Here is a 15,754-nt window from a genome sequence, read left to right on the forward strand (position 1 = left end):
GCACTGAGAATGACATCGAGACTATCAAAAATAACAGGAATTCGCCAGGTAAACTAGCCCCCGCCATCTCACTGGTATATGTGTGACGTGCCACGCCTCTTAAGGAACGCAGAACAGAAAGTTCGCCCAACAGGAACAGAGGTAATAAAAACATCTGCCGAGCTGAATTGCAGCCAGACCCACATTAGTACGAGGGCGCTACTGCTCCGTATAAACCGAGATACGGCGTTAGACTGGGGTATTCTCCGATAGGTCCCTGCAAGGCTGGAAGTAGCAGGCGACAGGGCCCGCGAATGCTGGTCGGGCCGGACAAATGCACAAGGCCAGCCTTATCTGTTTTATTGGCTGTAGTTTCACTGAAACTCTCCCATTCAGTCTCCATGATTGACGCCATCCTTGTTGGGGTTACAAGTAGGGAGGATGTCTAAATTGTGCTCGGACATGCCCTGAAATGTCAAGCAGAACCCTGCCCACAGTCTTGTGAGTGAGCTGAGCCTTGCTTATTTTGGTTTTTAAAGCTGTGCGAGTAGCCTCATGGCAAGAATTTTGCATATTGCTACGGCGGTCTTCACTAGGTTGTTGATTATTTTATCGATAGCCGTGCCGTGGGTCTGGGATGTGTTGAAGGCCTGTGGGCCCGATAGATTCAATTTTGGAACTCTCTCGTCCCTGGAAGTTATTGAGGTATTCAGAAGCGAACCATGATATCCCTTTGGCACTACCTCGTGGCTTACGCCCTGTTACATGTGCAATGTGCTGTGGCACTTCCCCAGGAAACCGCAAGGCCCGAAGTTTCGAGTGTAATCCCGGCTATATCTACACCCGAAATGTCCACGGTAGAGGATGCCAGAAACTGTGACTTCAATAAGATCGAGGACTTTTTCAATTATGCGAACAAGAACGGGTTGAACATCACTGCAGAGGTTCAGAACTGCCAAAATCTGTGCCTGCTCACGTACGGGGTAGGAAACCCTGATCTATCGGGGATCGGCGTAAGTTATAGCACTGCATTTACTTTACACTAGTTTGTTCTCTCATGCAGACATAAGGCTGTAGCTAATCGAGTGGCATTCCATTTTGCTGCAGATGATGTATGCATATAGCATACAGACCGCGCTTACCATCCTCATTGGTCCTGTGTATCGTCTGCTCTATCTTGCCCTCTCGCCAGCCAGCAGCTTTATCAGAGAGTTGAAAGTCATTCAGACTAATTTTTTCTCCTCGAATGGTTTTTTCATAGCCTCATCTGCCCTTGCCTCCCTTGCAAACTTGTCGCAGAACCCATCTACCTTTGAGGTTGCAGAGATGCAGGCAATGGCATTCTTGCAGATCAACAGCATCCTTGTGACTTTCTTCTGCCTGGTTATGGTCCAGCCAATATCACGTTGGGCAGCGCGTGTGCTGCTTTACATTATAGTTTTTGTTCTTGTGATTATTGTCCTAGGCAAGAGTCACCTGAACAGCGGCAGCAGAGCGAATTGGAGACTTGCCTCTGATGGGTGCGCCCACAGCTCAACAGATTATAGTGTCATCAATCCGGTACTGTATCCATCATGGACTGCCGCTATCTTTGCTATCGCAGGAACAATCGCGTTCTGGCTTCAGTCTCTGAAGGATAGATTCCAGGCAGACAAGTTACATAAGACACTGTTTAGAGTGTTGATGCTATTTTAGGTCTTACTAATAGGACTGTTGACTGCAGGCATGGTAGTAGGTCTTACTATGATGTAGAGGCAAAGAAGGCATCTGCGAACCTTGGCTAGGGATAAGTTTAAGGATGATGCTTGGGGGTTCAGATAAGTTGCTGCCTTGACTGTCTGGGCCCCAATACCAGTTGAACTGCTGTATATCCTGAATGGCAAGTAGCTCTTCTTATTATTTACTGCGATTTAATCAAGCTGACAGTTGCACTTTATTATAGACTTGGCCCAAAGGAAGTCTCAAAGATGGAATCAGTGGAATCAGGCTATTAGTGTCTTCTTCTCTCCCAAAGCTGTGAAACAAGACCAAATTACGCCCAGTTACACCTCGCAACCCGAAGGGAAGGATCAGGGTGACAATGCAAGAGTGGTTGAGGTTGCTGGTAACTAAGAAAACGCTACGTCTTAGAACATTGTGGAAATAGTTGCTCAAGTTGCAGTCAATCAAGTCAACACTTATGTATAGTTGATGGTTTGGGCCGCGCTGGTCCACAGCTTCTGGTCCTGTTGTGCTGATAGTGGTCATCAATAACACTGCATTTCACTAATACAGAACTTGCACCAACTCAGACCAATTGCAACTCTAGCTACCCCCGACCCCTCTGTCTGCTAAGTAACTCAGACAATAAAAAGCGCTCAACTAGTGGCCTCTAAACCACTCTATTACTCAATACACAAGTGTTAGGTGTCCTACACGCTACTCTAGCTATTTCTAAGGAAACGCCGCGCTATTTTGGTTGTTTTGGATAGTTTCAAAATACTGAGTTTGCTGGATTTTGGGAGGGGTGATTGGTTCGGGGGCGGATCACGTTATATATTCCTGGATACAGGTCAGAAGTACAGGCAGCGGCGACTGTAAGCAACCATACTTAGTATGGGGGAACATGGACCCTATGCATGGTTCCATTACTCGTGATTATTACTGCATTTCCTTAATAAATTCCATGGAACACCCCATTGGAAGCATTGAAATAGTGCAAGTGACATAATGACCCTGTGGTAAGAGCGGGGAGGCGTGCCCCATCTATATTTGTAACGTTCCAAGAAACGCAAATGTTCGTCTTGATTATGTGTTAGATTAAGCCTAAGGCTTCTAGAGAGTGGTCGAGGCCTCTGAGTTTCAAATAGTTGACGTACTACCAAAGTCAATTGTAAGAAGGCTGTGCCAATGGTTATCCTTTGTAAAGCTAAGTAGTATAAGGTTTGCAACTATGCACGCTTCCGTCGATTGCGCTTTTACCATATTCATCAACCTTGACAGACACTATAGGGAGCGGTAGCGGTTTCTTCGCATCATTGGTCGATGATGTATGTAGAAGTCGTCATGGAAAGAGTGACGTCCTTGACCTATGCTGCTACAAGCAGAATGGTGGTGGGTTGCATAACCAGGTTGGCCCCATATATTTGGACATTTAAGGTCTAAGAGAGGAATCCTCGCGCAGAGATCTAATCATTTCTTCCTCTGTCTTATTCAATGGAAGCAGGATCTCTGGTTGAATCAGTCACTGTGTCAACGCTACTTGGGGCTTTCCCTACATAATGCAGCTTAAGCTTTACGTGATCAGCTTGATCAGGTACTTCGGTTTCACGTCCTTGATTGGACTGGACTCGGTGGACCAGGCTCCTTTATTAAAAGGAGATAACACCACTCTGGAGGAACTCAGCTCCACACCACCCATTTTTGTGCCACCTGGTACCGGTAAAGATAATCGCATAAAGTGCAATTACCCGGGGTTGCCCGGCTGGTGGCATCCGGATTCACCAGATCTAAGAGATGTCTGGCTCCGGAATAATAAAACCGGGCGTGAGTACAACACCAAAACTGACTATGAGGCTTCCTGGCCACAGGGAGTACGGCGCGATGTAAGTATCTAGTGTACCATGTGGAGTGGGAGTCTATACTGATGTACGCCCTTATGAAGTACCATATCATTGTTAGTAATGACACCACTGCGAATTGGGATGGAATCCCCTTTCCTGGGGCAAAGTTGATCAATGGAACCTTTCCTGGGCCCTGGATTCGTAAGTCAACTCTGCACTACGTTGAGACAGATGCTGATAGTGTGTAGAGGCATGCTGGGGAGATTCAGTTCGTAAGTACATGGATAGGTCATTAAGCTGTTACTTGACTTTAATGGGTAACAGACGTCACTGTCACGAATAACCTCACCTACAATGGAACGGCCATTCATATGCATGGGCTGCGCATGCTTAATAATAGTCTGATGGATGGCGTACCTGGGGTTACTCAGTGCCCAATTCCACCAGGGGAGAGTTTTACATACAAATTCAGAGCCACACAATATGGCACCACCTGGTACCACAGTCATTACTCACTTCAATATAGTGATGGCATGTATGGGCCCCTGACCATTCATGGACCCACATCGGCCAACTGGGATGAGTCCATTGACCCAATTCTCCTGGGCGACCATAATCACAGAAGTGCCTTCCAAGACTACTATCAGGAGCAATTTTCCGGAAAAAATAGAGCGCCACCCAAGATGACCAGCATCCTAATCAACGGAAATGGTACGCTCGCCTATCTATGCAAGCCTTGGTAGCGGTCATGACTGATGTGCGTAATGCGTTCTAGGGAGCTATGCTGGAATGTTGCTTAGGAGATATCCAATGGAGGTTGAAGGTGTAAGTCTTCGTTCTGCCTGCTTTGAGTGTTATCCTAAACATATTTCTAGCGTAAACGTTACTTATTGAGATTGATCAACACGTCCACTGATACAACCTATGTGTTCGCCATTGATAACCACAACTTTACTGTTATTGAGTCGGACTTGGTGCCTATTGAGCCTTATGAAACAGACCATTTGGCAATTGGAATTGGTGGGTAATTGCCTTCTGAACCCCCGGTGGAGGTACGCACTGACATGTACCCAGGGCAACGATACCATGTTGTGCTAAACACATGGCCAGAGGAACAGCGAAATGGGACCAATGAATTTTGGATACGGACTGTGCCAGCTGATCACTGCAACAACTTTGCTGATCGACTTGACGTACGGCAGGGCATTCTGTGCTATAAGGGCTATAATTGCGGATGGCCGACAACAAGTGAGGGTAAATACAACTACACCTGTCGTGATGAGCCACCGGAAAAACTGCGGCCCATCATTCCATGGACAGTGCCTTCTCTCGAAGAGGGTGACTTTGATCTACCCAACGCGACGATCATGCTTGCAAACTGGTCTCTCCCTGCTGAGCCACCTGACATACCATCAGGCCCCGTGGTGAACAACTGGCACATGATGGATCACACCCTCTGGGTGAACTATTCAGAGCCGACAGTGAACAATCTTGATAGTCCATTTGGCGATAACGCCGTTGTATATACGGTTGATAAAAATCCCCTTCACAAAGAATGGAACTACATGGTTATCATTGGAGGTAAGGATGAAAACTTGGGTCCTCCAAAGGGCGGTCAATTGATCCCTGCTGCGCATCCGGTATGTGGGCCGAAGACCAGTAAGGACACCAGTCCATGCTGACCATTTTTGCAAAGATCCATCTCCACGGCCATGACTTCGCACTGCTGCAGCAGTCAGAGTATACTTACAAAGGGCCAAGTTCACTAAATTTGACATATAACAATCCACCTCGCCGCGACGTGGTGCTTCTGCCAAAGGATGGTTTTGTAGTCATCGCATTTAAAGCTGACAACCCCGGTGCTTGGGCAGTCCATTGCCATATCGCCTGGCATGCTTCAGCTGGCCTAGCGTTCCAGATCTTGGAAAGCAAAGATGACTTCAAGCTCCTAATGGACAAACAACATTGGGACAGAAGACAACTCGACAGGACGTGCCGGCGTTGGAACGAATGGCGTTTTAACCCGGACAAATTCTGGCGCGGCAAAGGTCGTTTCCAGGATGATTCCGGCATATAGCTTGATTCACAGTATTGGTGTATGGAAGTTTAGGCTATATTACATACAGTACTGTTCAGCTATAAATGATAGCACCAAATGTATTAATTCCATCTGAAATATGTTATAAGTAATAAAATTCTCTATTATACTATAATTAAGTTGCTTTGCTTGGGAAAACATCATTCTTTCCTACCGGAGTGCTCAGGGGTGCCATGTTCGCCCGAGATAGGGCAGGGTGGTTTTTCGATGTGGAATATGTCACCAACAATGTGTACCCAGAGTTGGACAAGGTAGCAACGGCGCTGGCGAAGTTGCTTTAGCAGACGGAATCCACGCCTGTGGGAGGACCCTGCTAACTGAACGAGGCGGGAGGATACAAGCTCCCTCCAGCTACGCAGCCATCTACCAGACCAATGGGCCTCCTCCGTGCCGGATGGAGTTGCCCCCAGCATGCTGACAAAGTGGACACATGACCTGCTGTTCTCTATGGAACGGCTCTCCCTCAATCCCTACGTGGTCCGGCATCTTCACCTGCGCAAGGGCCGTCTCCCCTTTGTGGTCGATGAGAGAGTGGTGCAGCACATGGCGGGAAGAAGAACCCTTGAGGCTCTCCGCCACAAGGGGTGCCTCCTCTTTAATGATCATTCGTACCAGGCCCCATACCCCGGGACTTCTGGACGCTGGACAGCCGCTTGCACTGCCTACATCTTTATCCACCCGCTCCGGCGACTTTCTCCTTCTAGCCATCACGACCAACATGGGGAGTGACCTCCGCACATATACGCGATGGATGAGACACACGACTGGCTGTTCGCTAAGATGGCTTTTGACATGAATGATCTGTTCCACTTGCAGCTGTACCACCTCGCAAACACGCATGATGTGGCAGACTCCGTTCACCTGGCGGCATTGCGCACCATGAGCGCGTCACTCTGTCCGTGCTTACCTGGATCGCCGTATGCTCCCTTATTTGTCCTGTTTTTCCTTCAGTCTGTACTTCTAAGGGCAGTTATAAGTAATGTACCAGGCATATGCAGTTCATCCCATCGGAGTGGAATCCCTCTTCAACAAAGGGGGCTTCTAGGACAGTTCTTTTGCGCTTCCCAACTGGGCTGGCAAGGAAATCGCGATGGATGCCCACTGGGAGCATGCCGAGCATTTCTTGGCCACGAACTTCTACCAGGACGTAGTTGACCGCGGACTGGTCGACTGCACTTACGGGCCTCGCTTGATCTCTTTCCCGTTCTACGAGACGGCGGCGCCCATGGTGGAGGCCGTTGAGGGCTTTACATAAGTTCTTATGGAATTGTATTACTTGGAGCAGAGGCTAATGAGCCAAGCCAATGAATTATAGGACTGGAGCATCGAGGCTACCGATGCGGCTGAGGTTATTGATTTCGTGCCGGCCCCGATGCTTGAGCGCGAGAACCTCGCAGGTATTGCTCTGCGTTTAATGGCGCGACAGTCTGCGAGGCCTCTGGTGTGCTCCCTCTCAACCCTTCCTCCTTTAACCGGCCGCTCCCTGAACCAAGGGAGTCTCGATTCCCTACTTCCCTGGTTGCATAACGAGACACCAGCGCTGAAACAGACCTCCCTCCTTGTGTGTTTTAACCGACCATTGCAGCATGAACAGTAGGGAAATCTCTCCCTATATGTTTTAAGAATCCAGCTTCCTGGAGCAGACGAGCAGACCGCAAGCGCGATTCATAACGCTGAGAGAAGTTCCGGGAGAAGATATGTGGGCGGTTAGCGACGAGATCCGGGCGAGGCAGTTCGACGAGAGTGTTTGTCGCTGGGGATGGGTTCATCTGGCGATCGATTGAACCTCGGAAAATTCCATATTACTTGTGTGTGTAGCTGTATGGTTGTGGATCGTTTAGTGGTGCATTGTCGAGAAAGAAGACGCTGACACTTTATGGCTTCATTGTGGGCATATCTGACTCCAGAATATATATACATATATTGTGTGTGTGTGATGGAGAGATTAGACATTCGGCTGAAAAGTCTACACATATACTTGTGAGTAGTCTTGTTAGAATTATGTATCCAACAGAGATATATATATTTTCTCATGTGGTATGATTTGAGAGGTAGTGAGAAAAGCTAAGAAAGACAAGACTGAGAAACTGAGAGGAAAACAGACAGGATTATAACATCTAAGTTTCTTATCTTCGCAAGCATTCAAGGATCGCCGCTGCCTATGATGAAGAAATATCCATATACGGAGAAACTAAAGGTAATTCCTCATTCAACTAGATTATCTGCGGTATCAGTTACATTCCTAGCTGCTTTCGACTACCTAAACAGGCAGACTTGAAGGTATTTATGACAGCATATCCATATTTTGAGGGAGCAGCCTTGCGCTGATACCGATTCTCGGTTTTAACAAGACCCTGCTGTTTCCAATTCATTCAGCTAGTAATACAATTATACAGCTATGTATGTAATGAGATGCATACTGCAGAATTAACTACAGCTTGGACTCTACCTTACACACAGCAGAATCCCATGCTTTTTGATTGCTTCCACATGCCGTGCAGGATCATATGGCATGTGCGCGCAGTGACCCGTACCCTCAAAAAGCACCTCATCGACTTCCAGCCCTTCTCTCTGGCTTCCTGGGCATGCCCCAGACGTCGTGCCAGTCAGTCATGCGATCTAGCGAGTAGATGTAGCACACGTATCGTGTTGCGTCAGGGTCCTCTCGTTGCGGCGCTGGACTGAACGTCTCCTGTCACTGATCTGAGAGATCTGGGAGCTATACTCAAAGTTGCAACACACCCTGCAGTCTCGCAGCTTCAGAACAGAGGTGGCGACATACATCATGCATGTCAAGCTCCGTTAACATCCGGTTGAGTGTCCAGTATCCACGGACAACCTTCATCGTCGCCCGTAGGCGCTGCTGTCCGAATATGGATATTCTGGTCCTAGCCTGCTTGGTGCGGTGCTTATCTGCTCATAACCTTCTTCCCGTCTGCTCGATAATGAGGACCTCGGAGAGTCTGGTTATGGTCAAGCACGAAAGCAAGGCATTGCCCTTTGTAGATGTTCGGATGACCGACAATAACACAAGGCTGGGGTGTGATCCTGCCGGACATAAGGCTCGATGAGCAGACAGCCAGTTAGACCTTTACCGCCTAGTTCATGCTCTATAGCATCTGTGTCATGGTTGGATGTGCTTTCCACAAGCGAACAGCGGGAAGATACCATCTTCGACCGAGCCTGAGACAAGTCCTAGCCCCGCCCAGGGCAAGAGATAAAAGGCACTGATGGAAGCAGAAGATGTAGTTCCTCATCAGTCTCCCTTCCAGCTTTCCTTGATTGTGTTTCTGTGAAGTATTCCAAGTCAAATATGGACCACTGCAAAGCCATTGACCTGCACCTTCCACTTCACTCCATCTCCGCCGTCAATAGACCAACGGTCCTTGTCGGCTTCGCCAGTGCCTTTTTGTTCTCCCAGCTCTTAGGACTGTCAATTACTCGCGCAAGAAGTCCAAGGGTCTGGAAGGTATCCCTGGCCCCTCTGGATGGCCCCTTATCCGGATTGCGCTGGATCTGTCTGCCCGCCCACGAGAACTGTTAAACTCCTGGACGGCCCATTTTGGAGATACCTTCAAGGTACGCGTGGGGTGGTACAACTGGATGTTTTTCAACAAAAATATCCAGCTGTCGCTCAGCACTATTCTAGAGGGCGTGCAGCTTAACAAGCTTTCTGATGCTGCGAAGGATGAGTTGGCATATCTTGTTTCTCAGCGCAAGATGGTTTCCTTGCCGGACCAGGATCTAATTGATGATGGTCCTGGTGCCCAGGAAAATTTCATGAGATATCTTGGAAAGCTCAACTACTAGCCTGTCTCAGTAACTGTCAAGGACCATCGAGGGTTCCACTTCATCCACCGTGATGGAAATAAGAATGAGATAGCTCAATTTCTTGAGCGGAGAACCACCACAAACGCTCTGGAATCAGGATGTTAGCTATGAGATTCAGCCCCCGGGATACGTGATGCTGGGACTGCTCGAGGGCCCGAAGGTGGGAGGAGACACCGTGTTTGCTGGTACAGATGCTGCCTTCAAGCAATGCGTGCCTGAAATCCTACGTTACCAAAGAGACAAGTGCGCTGACAGTACATACAGGCGACTATCCCCTATATTCCATGCTCTGATCGACAGTCTTCATACTGTTTATTTGTCCAGCAAAATAATTAACCATGCCTGCGCTGCGGGAGGTTTAGTATAAAAGGATCCTGTTAATACTATCTACCCACTAGTCTGAGTTCACCCTGTTACTGGAAAAAATGCATTTTCATGATTAGCAAGTTTATTACAAGGGTAGTTGGCTTGAAAGTCTCCTAGGCAAAGCTATTACTAGAGTTTTTGCTGCAGCACATCACAACCAGCTATGATTCCCAGGCTTGTGTCTGCTGGAGCCCCAGAATGATTGTAATATTCAATAATTGCTTAATAATCCATGACTCCTGTTCGCACTTCCCATTATTAACTGCCTCCTGACTCTTTAGATTCTGCAATTGTTGATTATATTAATGAAGAACCTGGTGCCCAGCTGCAACACATTTTCTAACTGTAGGCAATGACTGAAAAGCCCATCCCAGCAAATGGACTAGATGAGCAGAGACTCTGATTCCTCCAGAATCATGCTACATACCAAGCTAGTGGTGCAGGTCTATCGCTAAGGGGTGGTGTGTCTGTCTTAGGCCAGAAGGTTTTGGGTTGAGAAAATGGAAGCCTGATCTTTTAGTATGATATAAAGTTAGTTTTAGGTTATTGTAGCTTTTTCCTCTGTTTAATTCAAAGTTTGACATATGCTTGTTTTTATGGAAGAGGGGACTAAGAAAGCATGATTATATATGATAATCTTCAGCAAATACATTGAATAGGATCTAATTTCTGAGGCCTTCATGCTGTATAACCATACGCATACCGCACTCTCTTCTACTGTCTGCATTATTGATGTTCGCTTTGTCGAGCATCAAGGCATCGTTGTTAGTTTTGGGGAACAAATTGTTCTTTGTTCAAGACGCACTAGGGTGGATGGGATCTTCCGCCAAATCTTCTGCAGCGGCGCCGGATCTCCCAAATGCAATGTTAGTGTGGTAGTTCAGTTGACCGCTGTACTCATAGCAGCTACGATTATTTAGCAACTGTGTGTGTTTGATTATCATCGCTCGCTGATGATGACCCCTTTCCCATCGGCCTACCATGAACAGGGTACTGTGTACTTTTGCCAGCCGCACACGGTGGAAAATGGATGCTACTTGGAGATTACACTCTGATGGAGAAGCAATGGAGCTCCGGCTACTCATTAGTTTCGCGGCTGGAGTGCGCTGATTCGCGGGGGCGGCCGCTAGGCGAACGCCCATGTGGAGGTGCCATCCTTCGGTGAAAGAATGGCCGCTTAGCCTAGGCTGGTAAGTTCAGACTCCAGAGTCCAGACTGCTGGTTGCTAACGGAACCTAGTCGGACGACCAACTCCAGATTAACGCCTAGGGGACTGTGCGTCACCGTCCTAAGTGCGGGTTTGGAAAAAGCTACGTATTCGGTTTGAACCGCTCATGCAGATCAGTAAGGCGTGACATCCAAATTATGGGCCAAGCCCTTGGACCAGGCACATGAAAATCAACGAGGGAAACCTTTGGAACCGAGTGCAGCTGAGCATACTTGTTGCATCCTGGTTTCGCTACGGTGGATCCAAACAAGTCATGTAGACCTTACCGAGCCCATGAAGCAATAGGGAAAAGAAAAGGGAACTTACGTTGCCACATATATGCGACAACATCTCCCGCTTGCTACGCACGAGACAGCATATATTCTCGGTTACTTAACGCCGCTTCTAAGGACTCAGTTGACACACAGCACCGGAACCTTCAATCATCATGGACTACAGCCTACTCACATATTTCGCACAGGGAGTTATCCAACAACCTGGAAAGGATGAGCCTCTAAATCCCAACCGATTCAGTCGAAACACGTCCGGCTTCACGTTCGGAATAAGCGATGGCCTGATCGAGTTAATCCACCAGGTGTCCTCCCTCCACACACGCTCGTGCAGATCACCTGGCTTGGCTTCCACTATCATATCCGAATCTGTTGGACTTTGGCAAAAGTTGGACAGATGGCAGCCAAGATGCTATCCTCCGTCAAATGACCCCGAATATATCCATTTATATCAGTCTTACAACTCAGCGCTGTTTACATGGTTACACCTGGTCGTTCATCCGGACAGTATTCACGACGACAAAGTCCAAACAGTAGTTCGGACGGAACTGGAGGAAATTGCAGCAGTCACTGCCACTGAGCTATTGCCACTTCTACAGATTCCAGTGTTTGTGCATGGCCTAGCAAGTCTGCAGGCACAAGATCGAAACAGAATCTCCAGGGAGTTCGAGAGAATCCGGTCTTCGGGGCGCTCTGTGGAGTTGAGCGCTTACCAGAGCGTGGTTCATAGATGCTGGAGTGCTCAGGACAGAGGAACTAGAAGAAGCTGGGATTGGACCTGATGATGAAGAAGGTCGATCACAACAACCCATGGTGTATTTCCTGTCTAAGCCATGTTACTACCAGCTTTATATGTGCCCGGAGTTCACGGAACTGGAAATGGTACTTATGTCTTCCGATTCTGAAGTGGTTCAGGACCGCAGACAGATATTATGGTGTCAAATAGAAAATCCGATTGACTTACCCTATGATACAATCCAAAGTCCTATGTGGAATAAAAAATGCCTCACTGTTCTCCAGACAGTAGAGTCAAAGTCTAGCCCAGTTCCGGAGTTCCGCAAAGGGCACAAAAGGCACGCGATCTATGAACATTACAGGTTCTCCATGGTTGAATTGAATTAAAGTGGACGGCTCAGCAGCTGCGCGAAGCGCGCTTAGGATATTGATTGCTAGTATATTTATAGACCGGTGCTCTGGTAAATAACCTGCTTTCCCCTCATACCTACCAGGGTGTTTTGACGGTAGACTGACTAATACTCGATTCTCATTCGGGCCCAGGATTTGAATTTGTTCTTACGTCTCTGTCTGAACCCTTGAATCCTCCATGCTCATCAGCTGCCATTGAAAATAATATCCCTGTATCTGACAGCGTCATGACACTAATGGAACCGCCACTGTAGCTTGGAAATTGTTCAAAAATCTTTGCTGGGTGAATGGCAACTTTATCAGGGCGCGTGGACAAAGAAGCATGTTTGTAGGAGGCTGAGGTATTCAGTTGAATATCTGAATGATAATAATCTAAGTGACAGTCTATTTGGTTCCATCAGTGGCTACTGGATAGCTATATCAGTCCTTGATTAAATATACTTCTTCCTGTCGGCCAAATAGCTCGGTTTTCGCCTAAGAATTGCAGACGTGCCTACCGTACGGTTGACGAATTGATTTTCTGTCAAATGAAAACTTTTTGTTGTTTTGTTCTTTTTGACTTTTCTTTAGTTTTTATTTTTCTTGTTTCTTTGCGGACTTCCTTAGCATCATAGTATAGTTTGGTCTATCCACCTTACTCTGTAGAGCAATTATGGGAATATTGGTTCCGTCGTTACTGTTCCTAGCTCTGAATCCCTGGGTCAGATTCCAGCAACTCCGAACTCTTGACATGATGTTTGTTAACTGGAAGGTATAAATTGAATGCCTTTCCATCTGGTTGCAAGTCATCAGAAATCAAAGTGTGGCCATTTAATCGCATCTCCAGTCTCTATCCTTCTATCCGTCATTCAACCTGTTGCATACCCCTTTCTTTCTTCCCTCCCTCTTTAAAACCACTTCCAACATCTATTTTAAATCGTTCATCTACGACGATCGGCAATTCCATCTACATGGCCAGGGGCAGAGCGTACCATGCCTCCAGCAGGTTCCAAGAAAGTCTTGACTAGAATTAGAAAGTGACACCTGCTGCAGACACATACATCCATTATTTAATTAACGCACAGGCTTCTTAACATCCTAAACTACAAGCAGTGTGCTCCTGGGATGGCAGCCTGATATATAATAAGCTTAATAAATATTCATCACAGCTGGCCTCTCACCTATTAGTATCTCATAGTGTTGGTCCGGAAGTCATTATTCCTCTCTGCTTTGAGGAGTCTGTCTGGATGATTGTTGGGCTGCTTATAGTATTAAAGGCTGGTAGAGCATTTCTATTCTTAGATGTCACACAGCCTGTCGTCACCTTAAGACAATGGCTCAACAGACTGGTGCGTTCACTGCTCTGTCATCAACAAAGTATGTCGACATCTCTGAAGCCATCATGGAGGAGACTGTTGTTATTAATGGAAATACTTTTCACCATTAACCGAGGAGCATGTGTATAAGGCAAAAACAGAATGCCCCTGTAAGGACCTTTCCAATTCAGCATACTTGTTTTTCACATCTGGAAGTACTGGCACCCCAAATGGGGTATCAAATATTCATAACTAGCAACCACGTCAGCAGTCACTGGGCGCCTGTTGGGATATGAGCATTAGTCCTATATTTTCCAGTTTTCCTCCTATGCGTTTGACGCCTGCATCACCAACATTCTTGCAACTCTCACACACAGGGGCGTCATTTGCATACCCTCAGAATAGGACCGCAACAATCCTATTATTGAATCTATGAACCACATGAGGGTCAACGACATAAAGTCCACTCCCTCTCTGGCTGGGACTATTGCCATCAATGCCGTTCCAATGTTGAGAACACTTATGTTGGGCGGAGAAGCCTGTCCAACTTCATTCATCAAGAAGTAGTCTGCAACGTTCTAATTGATTTTCATGTATGGGTATGAGCAAGCTCTGCCCATCCCCTCTGCCCATCCCTGTTGGGATGTCTGCTATCTGTGGCTCCCTACTCTGGCCACTGCATTACCCTAGGACCCCACCCCTACTATCAACCAATCGGGGACATAGGATTTAGAAGAGCATACGACTGGTAGTAGCAGGAATAAAGACTTTTTGAAGCTATCGTAATCCAATCTGATCTGTCATCCGTCCATTCTTGCTAAGCTCGATCCGCCAGTCAGCTGGTAAGGCCATATCTTGATACCAGCCGTCGATATGGACCTTCCCTTTAAAGATAATGTATGGCGGAAGCACCCATCTAATAGAGTTAATACACTCTATAGATGTAACCCATTCGTGACTCCATGGCTAGATAAGGAAGGGCTAACCAAGCATCTCAGCTCTTGTAACTACCTTAGCAGTAGCTACTAAGCCCATTGCAAAGCTAGTTTCATCAGGGTTGTAGATATCATCCAGTGCAATCCCATCCTGCATTATGGTGATCTGGACGCCCAGGATAATCTTTGTGCCTTTGAATTCAGCACGCTGATAATTATAGCGCGTAGAGAATCGGGCTTTAATCTCATCATGCAGATTAAGGAAGTTATATACCCATTTCTCCCCAACAGTCTTAATAGCAGTTGAACCACGCTGCGCAAGCAGGATATTGCCATTTCTTGTATATAGGATGGTCGCGGAGCTGCTCCACGCTGATCTATAGATAGAATCCATCTAATATGCGATTACTATTCATTTTGAGTTATTTTACAGCTATTTGCGCGTGCTTTATTACGGTATTTGCCGCCCTTCAAACAATCACGTAGACTTGAACGATGGACATTGAATATCTGCGCAGCCCTGCTGATTGCTGAGATTTCCTTCTTTTTTAGAGCTGATATTGCAAGTAGGACCCTGCGTTCATCGTCCGCTGAAGTACTTGCAATTGTATGTTTTGTTGATGGCATAGTACTTGTTTGGGAAGCTTCAAATTCAAACGTGTTGGAATCGGATGGGAAAGTGGTGGCATCGCTTACCGATTTCGTTAGTTACCTGACTAACTAGCTAGTTAACTATTTGCGTTTGCTTAGTAATACCAATTGATGTAACTAAATTAACTAGTTAATATTTAAGGGAGTATTTAAGGGAGCCTTGCTCCCAAGCTCAGGCAGTATTCTGCCGTCTCCAACAAACATCTCACTCCAGAGATCTCATGACATAACCTCTACCACTGTCAAACACCTTGGATCCGTGGCTTGCATTGAATTTATCCAATCTGCAAACATGGGAGAAATCTCTCCCCGGCCCTCCTCACCTGACTCGTTTAATGAGTTCTTCCACCATAAATCATGGCCAGAACCATGGACGTCTCCGGACTTTCCCGCGGACAAGCCCTGGCAAGAGCG

The 15,754-nt window shown here is 47.0% G+C and overlaps 2 protein-coding genes across 2 annotated transcripts; both read left to right on the plus strand.

The window, feature by feature from the left end:
• Positions 1–701: 701 nt before the first annotated feature.
• Positions 702–5,598, plus strand: ALT_7289 (laccase-2; the record flags this gene model as incomplete). The annotated part of the gene is made up of 10 exons (XM_089600224.1): positions 702–992; positions 1,057–1,499; positions 3,275–3,563; positions 3,623–3,722; positions 3,770–3,793; positions 3,846–4,232; positions 4,297–4,346; positions 4,397–4,541; positions 4,596–5,161; positions 5,218–5,598. The coding sequence occupies 10 exons, from the start codon at positions 702–704 to the stop codon at positions 5,596–5,598; spliced, it is 2,676 nt and encodes an 891-aa protein (XP_089455686.1).
• A 768-nt stretch (positions 5,599–6,366) lies between these two features.
• Positions 6,367–9,429, plus strand: ALT_7290 (putative arachidonate 5-lipoxygenase; the record flags this gene model as incomplete). The annotated part of the gene is made up of 4 exons (XM_089600225.1): positions 6,367–6,536; positions 6,670–6,847; positions 6,935–7,182; positions 9,048–9,429. The coding sequence occupies 4 exons, from the start codon at positions 6,367–6,369 to the stop codon at positions 9,427–9,429; spliced, it is 978 nt and encodes a 325-aa protein (XP_089455687.1).
• Positions 9,430–15,754: the final 6,325 nt, after the last annotated feature.

Source organism: Aspergillus lentulus (genome assembly GCF_001445615.1).
Source record: "Aspergillus lentulus DNA, contig: Alt12, strain: IFM 54703, whole genome shotgun sequence".
NCBI lineage: Eukaryota > Fungi > Ascomycota > Eurotiomycetes > Eurotiales > Aspergillaceae > Aspergillus > Aspergillus lentulus.